General features: G+C 38.7%; 2 protein-coding genes across 5 annotated transcripts in view; one reads left to right on the top strand and one right to left on the bottom strand.

Annotated features, from left to right (window-relative positions):
- The window catches only part of nbeab (neurobeachin b), a 206,088-nt gene that overhangs the window by 140,518 nt on the left and 50,334 nt on the right, over positions 1-15,236 (top strand). For 3 of the 4 annotated variants that reach the window (XM_053320448.1, XM_053320449.1, XM_053320451.1), the window contains 2 exons: positions 1,965-2,111; positions 7,908-8,044. In XM_053320448.1, the coding sequence (XP_053176423.1) occupies positions 1,965-2,111; positions 7,908-8,044 (284 nt within the window). Of the gene's footprint in view, positions 1-1,964; positions 2,136-7,898; positions 8,045-15,236 lie in introns of all 4 variants that reach the window. The other variant, XM_053320450.1, reaches the window with a different exon arrangement.
- On the bottom strand, positions 9,627-10,706 carry mab21l1 (mab-21-like 1). Its single transcript, XM_053320475.1, has one exon. It carries the CDS (start codon positions 10,704-10,706, stop codon positions 9,627-9,629), a length of 1,080 nt encoding a protein of 359 aa, XP_053176450.1.

Genomic DNA, 15,236 nt, shown 5'->3' with positions numbered 1-15,236 from the left:
AGCTTAATATCCTATTGGTCGTGCAATTTGCTGAGGAACACCTTAGTTGAATTCTAGGATGATAAATTATGTTAAATTATAAATTATGTTATATTATTATACTGAATGCTCTGGAGGTGAAGAAACGAATGTGCACATACAGTACAGTAGCATCAACCCCAGCCTGCACACACTTCATATGAATTATATCAGATATTCAAAGGGTCGCTCTCTCTTTGGTTTTCTGTACAGCGGTCAAGGGTGAGCACACGAAAAGCTTTCTAACGAGTCTGCCTTGACACGACTGCACAAGATGTCCTTTAATAGTGACAAATGGCGGCCGTTTTTACTGCTGCACTTTTAATACAAGAATGTCTTCGAGTCAATAGGCTATCACTCATGACCAGATCGCTTTTCATGTCAGCACATTTTCTCCTGCGTGTCATACCTCTTCATTTCTCGTTATTTATAACCATATTATGTTTTCTGTGAGAACTAAATTGCTCTGTGGGTAAAGCTCTGCACTGTTCCGGTTGATGTTGGTCATGTGCGTGTAGAAATCAGCATAGTTTATTTGGTCTATTCAACCCCATACAAAGTTGCCAATCAGAACATCAGCATGTCTGCTGTGCTTTCCCTCATTTACTCTGAGCATAATGATGGTTTACAGAATTACAGTTTTAAGTTTCACTCATTCTGCTTTGATCCCTGACCGCTGGCTGGCTTTTGCCTTTAACATTGCACAGAATTCATTTCCGAAACGCAAGACTTCTTCCCTCCGCCTGATGAAAGCACACCAGATATGAGACAGAGCAGGAAGCAGAGTTTTTTCTTGGTAGCAATGTTGACAACAGTCAAATGTGACCTCTTCAAGACAAGGTACATGTTCCTCAGGGGAGGGAGAGGCGAATTAAGAACTGTGCTGAAAGGAAACATGTCAGACGGGTGTCAGCCACCTCCCATTTCGTGATATGTGTTCTTCCTTTCGTTCCTTTTCCTTTGGTTATTTCCTACATTAAACTTCAGAAAGACAAATTCACATAAACGTCATGAGCAGCCGTGTGGCAGGCACATGTTGGTGATGAGCTGATTTAAGCTGATAAATGTGTTGTGAGACCTCTTTGTTTTGCAGAATGGATGAACACATCTTTTTTCAATGAGCGTGCTCCACTATAGCCATATGATAAAGTCCTGGTGTAAGCAGCCTCCTAATTGTGCTGTCTGTTCAGTCTCACTCTTGTCAAGCCTCCAAAAGCACAAAATGATATCTCTAATCGACTATGAGCTTGAGTTGTATCCCTCCATTCAACTGCTGGTCTTTCAAGATCCAGATAGGGTTTCATTGTTGACCTTGTCTAAAAATAAAAGCTGAAACACCTCTGATGTTCAACCATGTGAAATGTATTCAGTGAGCTAATATGTACCCTGACATTCTTTCATATGCTATGGCAAGCACATTAGTCAATATCTCATATCAGGTTTATCCTGCGTATCATTGTATATTACATGCAGAGATTCCCCACTTTTTTATTTTATTTTTTATTTTTTTTTGCTCAAAGTAATAATATTTATTTTGTAAGCCTATAAATGCTGATTTGTTTTGTTGACACATTACAGACAATCACACTGCTAATTTGGTTTGGGCCTCCCTTGTAAACTCAACTTGAATCCATTAAGCGTATAACTCTGGTTTACCCAAATTATTTATGGGTAGATTTTTATGTTAACAAAAAAAAAAAAAAGAAGGCTTAGCAGATGTTCTTACTGCATCGTTCTTTTCTTTTTTCGAAGCCAACCTCTGCTCAATCAACAAGTGTAGCAGCTCACCCTTTTCATAAATAATTTCAGGCCAGGCAAGATAATTGCATGTAAATGACTCAACCAGGTAATGGCAAATATAGCCAACAATTGATACTGATCAGAGCTCGAGGAGTTCGGAAAGTTTGTATTTAACAGACTCTCTTCTCCTCTCTATTTTTTCCCAGGCACAGAGGAGGACGAGGTGGTCAAGTCTAAGAAGACCTTCCGCAGCCAAACCGTGGCCAGCCAGAACCCTGAGACAGAGCTGCTGCTGGATGGAGACGACGATGCCGTCAGCCTGCTGCAGGAGAAGGAGATGGACAACCTGGGTGGTAAGTCAGCACAGAATTCCTTCATTAACCCCAAGTCAACACCACTTCTGCTGGAGCATCGGCACCTGTCTTTTATCTGTCCTCCTCGTTATAGCTGGGATAGTTACAGTGATTAATATCGGTACATGAAATTAATTGTTTTGATCAATTAAGCAGCTTTTAACTAATTATAGTGCACTGGCAACAATACATTTGAAATGGGAAGATATTTGGCATTAATATAATTTAGTATTTAAAATATATCTGCATATGTATTTGAGGTTTGAGTTTACAGGTTGATCCCTGCAGTATATGGCTTCACTGTATTTGTGAAGCCAAATACTGTATTTGTGAAGCTGTGCTGATATGAACAGGTTTGCTTAAGTTTGATAGCTTAATATTGTTTTTGTGTCATAAGTGTCCTCCTATGTTTTGTTTTGGATTTCGTCAGCACCTCGAGTGTGTCTCAAGAGGCAAGTCTTGTAAAGTTAAACTAACACTGCAAAGATCATCAATCCAGATATTGTTTCTTGCAATCGGTGATTAAAGTTGATATGAGTCATTGCTTCCCAGTGCTTGATATTACAATGACCTTATTTAAACTGTTGCCTAAAATGGTATCCTCAAGGGTAGGGAGATACAATCCAAAAACATTTTTTTTTATGAATTCAATAGCTGTACCAAGTTCAAGTTGTTTAACTCATATTAAAATGAATAATATTAATACAAAGGACTAACAGATCATTATAATGTAGTGATAATGCTCTTCTATGGCTAATTACACTTTAATAAGGCCAAACTAAAGTTTCACCTGATATAAGATACCTGTTAACACTTTTTTTTCACAATATCATGATGATACTGATTAAAATTTATAAAAAACTAGTGAGTAAAACTCTAAGTAAAACTCCCATAACACTGAATTTACAAACAAAATACAGCAAAATAAACACACACCGAATCAAACAGACATATCACTATAACTATCACAACATAATCAATTTAAATATTATTTTAGTTTTTCAAATTCTGTATAATTGTGTTTTCCCAGTAGACGGTCCAGTTAATTAACAAAATAAATAAATAAAAAAGACAGAAATGAACTCTCATTTAATTTGATGAAATGTGTTACATTTAAACTGAACCTGGAAAGCACCTTGACAAAGAAATAGCATAAAAATGTGTATTTTCTGTGTGGATGTGAGCATTTGGATTTTAAGGGAGAGCCGACAACAACTTAATTAGTTAAACTAACCCTCATTCTCTCTACGGTGAGCCATCATTAAGGGATTCTTTGGCCCTTAACAGCTGAGGAAAGACAAATAAAATATAAAATCTTTATTAATCTGTACTTATTTATTTTATGTCCAATACCTTAACCCAGCTTTTATACACTCTCTGACACAATTCAGTCAATAATGCAACTCACTGCCAAGGCGACGTTTGCCCAAACATCCTGTAATTTTACTGGCATCGCATGCTGTGTTCGAGCCAAACCATCAAGCCAACCTTGAGCAGCTTTACAAGTAACTGCTATGGCTTTAAAAGGTAAGTTAGCCAGAGTTTACTTGAATTTTGAACACAGATCAAAAATGCTGGACTATGTACTCAGTAGAGCCAAATCTTCACTTAACACATCGTACAAACAATTGGCGGTTTAAATAAGCAGCGTCTAGTAGTGCCCAAATGATACAGGCTTTGTAGTGAGATATAAAGTCATACTCAACCCTGGCAATCATCATAGAATACAAAAATATTCCCTGTGTTCCTGTGACAAGGATAATAAAGTCAGTAAAGGAATCGGTTTCGCCATCAGTCTTTGGCCATTGTTATTGACACTTTTGTTATTTTAGGTTAATTGCTACTTTAGATGATGTAAACGAAAAGAAAATACTGTATACACATTCTTTAGCCATCAAACTGACATATTTATTAAAATAGTTAATTTCAGTGTTGCCTGATGTTTGAGCTTGTCCTACTTTCAAAGAATTCACTCACTAATGAGCTGGGTTGTCCTTAAAAATAACAAAACTGATATGGAAATTGCGCAATTTTAAGTTATTAACAGGCTGCAATATGCCTTAAAGTTTGTTTTAATTGGAGTCATAGGTTTAATTGCAGAATCCTTCTAGTTGACATCTGTATTGTTACCAAAATGTGTTAAATATGTGCAGGATTACAGCTACCATTGGAATGCATGTTAGCCATAGCATAGTTTCTTACACATACAAATTATATGAAAGTAGACTCAATGCTTCAAATTCCCAAACACTTCAATTATAATATCTGTTTCATTGTCTTGTATCCATTGGTGAGTTATCATGGCTTAGTATATGAGGCTCATGCTGAACCAGGGCACTGCTGAGCAGTGAAATCCCCTCTAAGATGCCACAGATGAATCTCAAAGGAGGCTAACCCCTCCTCTTTGTCCCAGGGCCAGTCGGCAGCCAAACACGCCATGTCTGTCAGATGAACCCTGTGCTGCCCCATCTAAAGAGTAAGGCGGGCGCCAAAATACAAGTGGGATGTCCTTTTCATAGAGCTAATAATGACCCGTATAAAACCAGAGCTGCTAAGGATAAGGTAATGAGTGACATACATGCATTTATGAGGTGTGAGCTTGTTCCAAATTATAAACCACTCTTTGAATGTGGATATTGACTTAAGAGAATAGATGACGGGATTCTGAATGTTTTATTTTGTTTTTCTTATGTTCAATCTATGTTGAGTTCATATTTTTACCAATAGGGGAGCTCCCTCACACTGCAACGTTTGGGTAATGTTTTTACCAGGATGCACTGTCTGTGCTTGGCCTGTATCTAATCTCAGGCATGAACAGCCTTAATGAGAGATCCGGGACTAGATCCTTGTCAACAACAGTGCTCCTCCTGCCAGCCATTGGGTCAGTGCCTGCCGTTGCTGCCAGAGGGGCGGCGCCTGCACTCAAGGGCCGAGGCGGTTGTGGTTACTGAACCTATGATTAGTTTTGCTCCCCCACAAACATTGGAAATGCTGTCTGTGCTTGCACTGGCATTAAATGAGCCTTTATGTGTGCACACATTGTAATCGGGTGAAATAGGAACTTAAGATGAGCATGTGAGAGGAAAGAAGAGAAGAGACTGAGCCTCACAAAGCATTTCTCTTGTCAGACAAGAGTCGGTAGATTTTACTCTTCTGCTGGCATACCCAAACCATGTTAGTATACCCCGAAGTGTGGTTTAGCGGCCACAACCATTTTGTTCAGCCTTAATTTAGCCTATCTGTATCCATTTTCGTCCCCATTCACAGTACTGATCCCTTGAGTGGTGACAAGTTTATAAAAAGAATGAAACCAACACAACATTTCTGAATGTGTATTTCAAAAAAGTGAAGGAGGAAGGGGGGTTGTTACTCCAGCATATTCCTCAAATTTCTTTTTTTTTTTTTTGCAAAGGTCTACAGGTCTTTACTTAATATAAAAAGAATGTGTGCAGTGTCAAAAACAAAACATAAGCAGTGCTTGAATTTTTTATGTAGTACGATTTCAATATTTTATTATGCAGCCTTATTAAATATTCTGTAGCACAATATATATTACTCTATATTTTATATCATATTTTATGAATGTTTTATCAATTATGAAACAGTGGGAAAATGATCATTGCTTCAGTGACTCAAATGAACAATAAGGTGCTGTGCCTCTTATACTTGGCACGCTGTAGATTAGAATGATTGCAGCTGTGGTAGTGTGTGTCTACAGTAAGTCACCATGTACAATGTTTGCATGTGATTTATAATGCTCAGGTGTACAAGTAGCTCACTTCCACTTGTGTTTCTCCCATAATGTAAAAAAGAAAAGAAAAGAATGCAGCCTAATCTAGCACTGTAGTCCGGTGGATGGATTGTGGGTAATAATATACCCATCTCCTGCCCAGTTCTCCCAAACTCCCACCACACCAAAAAATGACTTTTCATCACTTCATTAAATCAGCTTGTCACTTGACAAATATTTGCATTTTCATTAAAAGAACAACCCAACAGCCTGTTATTCCAAGCTTTAGCCTATATACACCACTCAGTCTGTATAACTTGCCCTTAATTTCATTATTCTCGTGTAAACATTTTAATGCCATATAGCCTAATTATGGAAGGATCCCTGAGGGGATTAATGCCTAATCCTCTTCCTGCCTATGAGCAACGGATGCTGTGGCTTAATGCTTCAGGCTAGTGTCTTTCTCTGTGTGCAGCTCTTGAGGCAAAGCATTAGCCGAAAATTGTTATTGTTGATAAGAAGTGGATGGTGTTATAATTCAGCTCCAGTGGACATAAAGTCAGATTCCTTTCAGATTGCACTATTTATACAAAAGAGCGTCAACAGGCAGAAATAATACCACAATTACTACTAATAGTATTAATTTATTTTAATTTTAATATTAATTATATTTTATAACTAAATCCTATCATTTCTCATTGCTGTTCATTGGCGACATTTCTTTTTCCTTTTTTCCCCCTTCTTTTTTTCTTTTTAAATACACCAAAATCTTATCTCAACTGTACACGGGCTGAGGTTACTGCAAGTATTTCTCCTATATGAGGCTTGTAAGCAACGTGTAGCGCCTGAGCTGATAGCATCAGCAGATAGGATCACCGTTAATGGACCCGAGCAACACTGAGGGGAAAAAAACCGCGGGAGGGTTTGACTGCAGCCTGCAAGAGCGATGAAGGAGCGCTCTGGGAGTTGAGACCGAAATCCACTTGTATTCCTGTAACAGGATCGGCCATAATTGGCTGAGGAACGCAGATTAAGATTGATGAGACATTAAAGTGGCTCTTTGGAGTTTAGAAGATCGATAAATATTCTGATTTCGAGAGCTTTTCGTTTGAGAGGAGACAAATCACTGTAACGGTGCTCCACATCGACACTGATCTGAGAACATGGAGGATGAAGCAGAGGAGGAGAGGAGGAGGAGGAGGGAGGAGACTGAAATAAAGATGTGATCACTATCAGCTGACCAGGGTCACAAACCCACCTTAAAACACGGACAATTATTTAGACATGAAAACGAGATATGAAGTTGTATGGTTTTCCTATAGCCTACAGCTTTTTAAAAATAGAAGCTAGGTGTATCGAGAGTCACATTTTTTCGGAATCCACTTTAACCTATTTTTAAAGGAGACTCAAAAATATCAATGGTGTGAATTCGCATTAGAGACCTATAACGCAAAATGAAATGTACAATATTAGCATGTGAGGAAAGTAAATATTTGTCTTTTTAATTTAACTGATTGTTTAATTTCATGGGGATATTTTTTCAGCAGTGTTGGCCTGTTTGCGTTATGATGCCATCTGATCACAACATATCTTTTGTTATAAGTGCATCACTTACCAAAAACAAACAGGCATGTTGACACCTCTGTTTATTTATAGGCCGGGTGATGCATATATGAAGATGTAGCCTACAATACAAAGAGAAACAAACGCGTTCAGAAGACGCACTTTTGTCGCGCCGTCAGTGATAATGACTGTAACACTACCGAAAAAAGTCTTGATTTTTTTTTTTTTATGATGTGTAATATCACACTGAACTATAATAATTCATTTTAAAATCACATCATTTCCATTAATCTTTATGCGCGCAGGCTGCAGCGGTAGTTTGGTGCAGGCAGGCCGTGGGCGTGATGGATCCTGTGTAATCGCATAGATAATGTCGGTTTTACAGAATTAACCTCAGCCTCGCTTTATTTCACATGAAAATTATCACTGATTCGACATGTGGCTGGTCCCCCCCCCCCTTTCCACCCTCTTACCCCCTTTTCCCCATTGCTTCCACTCTGCAGGCCCAGTGGTCCTGAGTAGCCCGGCCCAGCTTGTTGCCCCTGTCCTGGTGGCCCGGGGGACTCTGTCCATCACCACCACTGAAATCTACTTTGAGGTGGATGAGGATGACCCTGCCTTCACAAGGGTCGACTCAAAGGTAAGTAACATGTAAGCAAGTTGCTTGTGCACCCAAAGTTTCAGAGTGGGCGGTTTGCTTTCCGACATGTTTCACAGTATATTCTATGTTCACTGTAACTGTCCGCCAGGTGTTAAACATTCACTAAATTCATTATTGACGCATAATGAAAAAAGGAAAAATTGACTTTTGCACAGGTGGTGTGTTCAGATAAGTGCGCTTCACTTATTTAAATGCTCTCTTCACAATCACGGATCATTTCCAATTTGCGTGTTTTTAAAATCCTATTATTTATGCCCCCCTCCACCCTCCACCCACACACACACACACACACACACACACACACACACACACACACACACACACACACACACACACACACATTCTTATTATGATCATATAGGCCTCCTGTACAGACTGAACCGCTATGTATAGAACAATAATAACACACAGGGATTTATGGGATTGTGGTTTATAAAAATCTAAATTGTGTGTTTAAAATTGTTCCTTACTCTCCTTTTTAAATTTTTTAGGCTGTCAGACTCATTCATATAGAACACCTAAAAGCAATAGAGCCTGCAATTACAGACTTCATTATATTATTGCATAGTACCTATTGGGCCTACTTCACTACTGTCAAAAATACATTTAATAAAACCATAATGGGACACAAATATAAAACAGCTCGTTTTATTAGCTCTTTAAATTAGATCAAAGACAGAAATAAAAAAAAGATCAGATCACAGATGTTATAATCCAGTGTATTTCAAGTGCATTTTTTTCAATTAAACTGCAATATATATATACATATATATACTATATATATATATATGTTATCATTTTCTTTTCTTTTGTTATCATGTAGGCCTAAGCATGGTCGAGAAAAAACAACAACCAAAAAAAAAAAAGTTCGAGTACTTTAAATAATAATTCAAGTAAAGTGATGGAATGTTTTCAATGTAACAAAATGTCTTATACGCCTACCATCAAAATGTAAACTTTCAAAAATTAGAAAATGTCCATTGAAACAGAGGAATCAGACTACCACTGATGCAAGTATAAATTAATAACGTTTCTACCAGATAAAGAAAAAAAAATCAGAAGTAGATTTAAACAGGTGGATCCTATTTACGTGTCACAGAACAACATTCACAATTTCAGACCACTGGAATCACAATCTATGAATGTATTTACAGTAGCCTATAAAATGTACAGATGTGTGTTTTTAAAAGGCTTCTCATGGGGCTTTATTTTAAAGCATTTAAGGAAATTTAGGATTTAGGCAACCGTGTGGCACGGAGAGAAAAATAATCCACTGCTGAGGTGGCCTTTTCGATTATAATGGTAGCCAATAATTTAAACTTGCTCCTAAATATTGACACCGCCAAAAGGTGCACGGGGATAGTGGCGAACCAAACTGTCATAAAATTCATCTTGAAACAGGCTAGGCCAAAACATATTCAACAACAGAGGACAGTCACATTTCACAAGACTTTGCAAATTGTTTTGGCGATATTTTTTTTTCTGTCCGTATTTGAGCTTGTTAGGCCTCTTAACCACATTTTGTAAGACGAGGTGAACTAACATATTTTTTTTTTTTACCTCAGAGTTTCTCCAAGCTTTTGGGGTTGGTCAGTATTTCTCTTGCCAGTCGCCAAGTCTGTTTGGCTGCGTTCTCTAGAGCAGAGTGAGGTTTTCCTTGAAACAGGTCTAAATTAGGCAGGAAATAATGCGGACACCTTCTGCACTGCAAACACGAAATAAGCTGCAATAATATCCCGTTCAGGCGGTCACCGAGACAGTTCTCATCCCAGTCTGACTCCCTGGGATGCTTCTCACACTCGTAGGAAACCAAAGTTTTCATGTGGTAGTTGTTTAGGGGTGTCCCCGGCAGTTCGAGGTGACGGTCGCGTAAAGCTTTGAGGACTGACAAGCATTTCTTCCTGCATCCACCCAGGAGGAGCCGGTTCTCGGCCTCGGCGAACTGCAAGACCCAGGCGTCGCTCTCTGCTGAGCTCTGCTTGCCGTTCAGCGAGTAGCACTCTTTGGATAAAAGATTGAAACCTTCCGCTTTGACTTCTGCCACTCTGTTAGGTCCCGGCCATGGGATGTGAGGGAGAGGCCAGTGCGCAGCGCTTCGTGGCCAGATCCCAGTGCACTTGAACGCGGGCGTGATTTGCACCACATATCTGTCTCTAATGCGCAACTTCACCTCACTCGTGTCAGCGACCATTTTGACAACATCTCTGTAGCTGCATTTGTCCACTGCCTGTGCTACCAGTGTCTGAAATCTCGAGCGGATTTTGCGCGCAGAGAGGTAACCGGAGGCTGTGATGAATTCAACCCAGAGAGACATGCTTCTCTTTCGGCCGTCGCTGAGCTTGAGCACGGCGCAGCCCGGGAGAGACCCGTCATCCACAAAGTTGAATACTCCCATCTGATTCAGATAGAGTACAACCTCAAACTCGGTGGGTGAAATGACCTCCAGTCCCTCGAAACGATTATCCATCTCGCTGAGAGAGCTGATGAAGCGGGGCTCCTGGACCTCGACCTCCTTCAGGACATCCGATACCACCTTGCACACCTCCCGGATGGTCTTGGAGATGGCTGCTTTTCGAGACTGACATTTCTCGTTGTAGTATTTGTTGAGGTGATACACCAACTTTGCCTGAGCGGCTATCATATTAGGGCAGAGATCCGGGTTATACACCGGAGTCTCGCAATAAGCCGAGGGATCCAACGCGGCTGTTTGTACGGGAGCCAATTTTAGAGAAGAAAGAAAGCTATTTAAAAAGAAAAAAATAAATGTCTATTTGTAAGACAACTATGCAAGGCTGTGCTCAGAGCACATGCGTAAAAATCATATCATAACATTCACAGCTGTTGTACGGTAAACTGCATTAAAGTACTCGAAGCAAGTCCTTGAAATGAGCAGGATCGTCTGATTTAAAAGTCCATATCAACCCTGTGTTCTTCGAGGGGGGAAAATTGCCTTTTTGGTGTTTCTCTGATCACCGTGCCAGTTAAGAGTCCGCGTAATTGCGCAGAGTGAAGTGTGCCCTCCTGATGCAGGCGGCCGGTGTTGCTGTGCTTTACAACAGGGAGACACACACACTCTTTATTATAAGGGAGGAGTTGAAACCAAGATATCCAATCGCTGTCCGATGCGTCACCACTTCCCAGTTTATCGAAAACAAATTCATCCCCGGGTGTTATATACAAGTTAAAAGTACAGGTAGTTGTAGTATATCGAGGAGCGGAAGTAAACCTACGCATTTTGGAGAGGAAAAAAAAAACAATTTTCACTGCTTCACGTTGCTTTTTCTTGGACTATCCAGCATTTTTTTTTAGTTTGCTATATTGAATCATATAAGATACAGTAGGTGTGTTTAAAACTGAGAATGTCGTTGGTGATGTCTTTGGAGAATAAAACATATATTTTTGACGAATTATTTAAATATTCTTATTTTTCTCAACTGGACCGGATCTAATTTCTTCCACGCAAGGCACTTCCGATAAATAAAAAACAGAGTGGTGTCATTTAGGAAGTTTTTTATGACGCAAAATATATATGTATTTTTTATAAATAAGGTCTGTCTTATTTGTGCGTTTTATTTTTGAATCCATGTATTAAAGTGTTCATGATTTAGTTGATGAAGTAGTTCTCTTAGGGTTATTTAAATCTATCGAATAGTCTGGTGAACTAGCAGGCTTATTTTAGAAAGATGAAAAAGTTTAGCGCTCTAACCTCAGATTGAGTATATTTGACAAATTAATTAACGCGACTGTGAAGCTTTGGATAATTCATATATGCAGCTTGTGTGTTAATGTGCGGGATCAGTAGGCGTATCTGTGTCGCTCTTTTACTATCCGGGACCAGATTGTATTTTCACGCATTTAATTCATGTAGATTGTAAGAATTAAAAATACCTAAAACATTTAACAGTTTTCATCAACTTTTAAATTTGGAACAAAATGAATATGAACCTATGTAATATACTATATATTCCAGTGTTTTCAAATTCTCAACATGTGGATGTATTAATGTGTTAATCTGTACTTGAAATTGGTGCTAATGCCAAAAGTATTATTGCTTTTATTTTCTTACAGATCAATGATTAAGCTTTATTTTTTAAAATGAAGGTAACATTACTTATTAATATGGTTTTCTACAATCTGTTAATAGTTTTATAAAATATATTTATATTATCAAGACTGTAAGAGTAACAACATCAATACAGAATTAAAATACATAGTTTAAATATTTTTTTAAAAAGAAGATACTAAATAATAAGACTTTTAATACATGGTTGATCATTTCATATACAGTCCTATGATGCATTGATGGGTTGTTCTAGGTTACAGCTATGCCTCTCTTGTACAGACAGTGATTCACAATAAAGAGATCTTGCATCCACACTAAACCCTCTCTGGCTCTCATCATTGCACTGGCACTCCATCTCACAAGGTACAGTGCATGCTTTGAAGAGGACTTCAAAAAGATAATGCTGCACGGATCAGATAAAGAACACAAAGGCATTTACACTCATCTCTGCTCTAGTCAGAACTGCATACGACCAGACATTATGAGGGCAAACCGCTGCTCGTCAGCTCTGAATCTGACTACATGGATGCATCTGAGCTGAGGTGCTGTGTGCGGGAAGGACCCTGATAGATAGGTGACTCCCATTATCATCACAGCCTGTCACGGACACACTGCCAGTAGCTTCTTGGCAAGCACCAGTGACAGTTTCACACTGTTACCAGGCAGAAATGATGGTGTAGCATTGTATTTTTTAAAACATTTTTTCATGAATCAAATTTTGGGCCATGATTAAGGTTTATAGTTCATAATAATAAAATAAGACCTATATTGAATTTCTTATCACATGTAATGATTAAATGTCACAGTAATATGAATGTAAATATGTATTCCTATTGACATGTTTTTGGAGGATATGGAGGATATTATGGAAGGTTTTCATGTGGTGAGAGGTAGCTAAAAGCCTCTTCCCCTCTCAGGCTTTGATAGTCTTTTGTTTCACTCTCTCCCACTGTCTGTGGCCCAGCAGGTACTTGCCTTTTATTGAAACCAGACTAGCCTAACTTTTCAGGCTATCTTGCTCCAAGTCAGATACCTCCGAATCCAGTTGCACCTCTTGAGTTTGTGCTCCAGCCTTTGGCCATCAATTGCGTGATAGAAGGAGAGGATTTTCATTGAGATTATCACCTCTTAATCTAAAGCATGTGGCTACAAAGATCTCACAGCAACACACAACCTGCTCTGCAGTCCCAAGACTCCAGCAGTTGTCAGGTCTGGCCTAAGACAACCCAATCCTCTTACCCATATCTTTACCATTACAACATTGCAAGCTTTGTTGCTTCATTTGCCATCCCGCTAGGCTATTGGAGGCCTTCCAGTGTGATATATGGGGCTGCGATTCCAGCACAGGCCTATTTCTGACCCAGCAAAGTGCATGCATGATTGTGTAAATCAATACAATGACTTCTGCTTCCCCTAATTTTGCACGAGCATGTGACCCTGTTTTGAAGGCCTCTTTGTTTCCAGAGCATGCCTCTACACTTATTCATTTTTTTCCGCCATTTTTCTTTTTCTTTTCTTCTAGCAAGACTGATAGTCCTGTTAACATGGCCGGGCACAGGGTCAATGGTACTTGTCTGATGGCTGAAATCACCCTTTGATGACACCGCAGCGCTCATGCTTTGAGCGACTTGAAATTATATTTCACTGACTGTAGCCGATCTCATTAAATATATCTTGGTTTACTTTTTATCTTATTCTCAAGGGTAATACATTTGTAATAGGCAGTCTGTGTATTTTATTATACATATATTTATTTATGTTCAAATGATATTTATCTCTGATGAATTTGTATGTACAAAATGATATGTAAAGCCTCTAATAAAAGATAATATAAAAAAACAAATGAGTCTCGAGGGAGGAAAAAAAACCAAAAAAACCATGCTCTACAAAAATGTACATTTATTGGCTCATTTAACCAACAGAACCCTATAAATTGTTATAAACAAAAGGTTGTACATTTAACATTAATATAGTGTCTCAAAACAGTACATAACTTTTAAGTTTCAATTTTCTGTATTACCCCACTGCTAATAACAAAATACTCAATGATGTGATGTAAGCCTTTAGCTTATTTTAATCTGGATCAAGACCTTTATAACCAGCAGTCATCTAACTGGCACCATAATTATAGATGACATACTATTATTTTAATAATCCTATTACGCAACAACAACTAATGTCTGCCATATGCTTTTGCGCTATGTTTCTGGGGTCATTTCATTTGGAAAAAGAGAATTTCAAACTAGATCCCATATAAAGGGAGTTTACCAGCTAGCTCCCAAGCTAATGTGCAGATTAGTCTAAGGGGACTTAATAGGATGACATATTTCTGTATAAATCAGATTTAAAGCAGTGACATTTCAGAGATGTGACATCAACACTGTGAGAAATAATATAGTTTAATCTCATGGGACAGCCACTCATTTTGACACATTTTCTATAATTTTATTTGTGACAAAATGAAATTGTCATTGGGATTTTTAATAACGGGACATTATTATTCCAAGCAATATGGTGTCTCTGTAGGAGGCCAACTAATTTTTGGACCCCCTTTGGATTGTGTCCATTCATTTGTTTTTCTCTCCACTGTGTATTAGCAGCCTCCATTGGAGAAGTCAGGAAGCTGGTCCACATAGCCAGAGGCTCTCAGAGCCCCTCTAGTGATCAACTCAACAGGCTCTGTTTACTGGGATCCAGATTGACGAGATATATACACTCCAAACACCAATCTTATCAGCGTGATGCAAATTTTCTGAAAACAGAAAGGTAGAGAAAAGTGTAAATTATGAAACTTAATTGATTGTCTCAGCTTCATTTGGCCCTTCACCCCTCCCCTCCACAATATGGTACGCTTGTCAGCCTTCGTGATAAATTACATGCATGTATTTGCATGAATTTAGCATGAATAGAACTCAGTTTTGTTTGCCAAAATAACGATCCAGAAAATGTCTGGTTTGCTTCACAGAAAGAAAAACAGGCTTAGGCGATAGTGTTCAGTGCACCTTTTTTTTCTGCACAGGTTATACAGTTGGCAGTTGGATGCAGTGAAAGTGCTGGCGTTGTGATTTCCACTTGTTTCATTAGCACCCAGTTTAGTAATGTATTTTG

This window comes from Scomber japonicus, chromosome 6, assembly GCF_027409825.1.
Source record: "Scomber japonicus isolate fScoJap1 chromosome 6, fScoJap1.pri, whole genome shotgun sequence".
NCBI lineage: Eukaryota > Metazoa > Chordata > Actinopteri > Scombriformes > Scombridae > Scomber > Scomber japonicus.
The sequence above is the reverse complement of the archived record's forward strand: the minus strand, read 5'-3'. Positions and strand labels throughout refer to the sequence as shown.

Excerpts from the sequence above, each read along its gene's own strand:
- mab21l1 (XM_053320475.1), bottom strand. The coding sequence starts at position 10,706 with ATGATAGCCGCTCAGGCAAAGTTGGTGTATCACCTCAACAAATACTAC.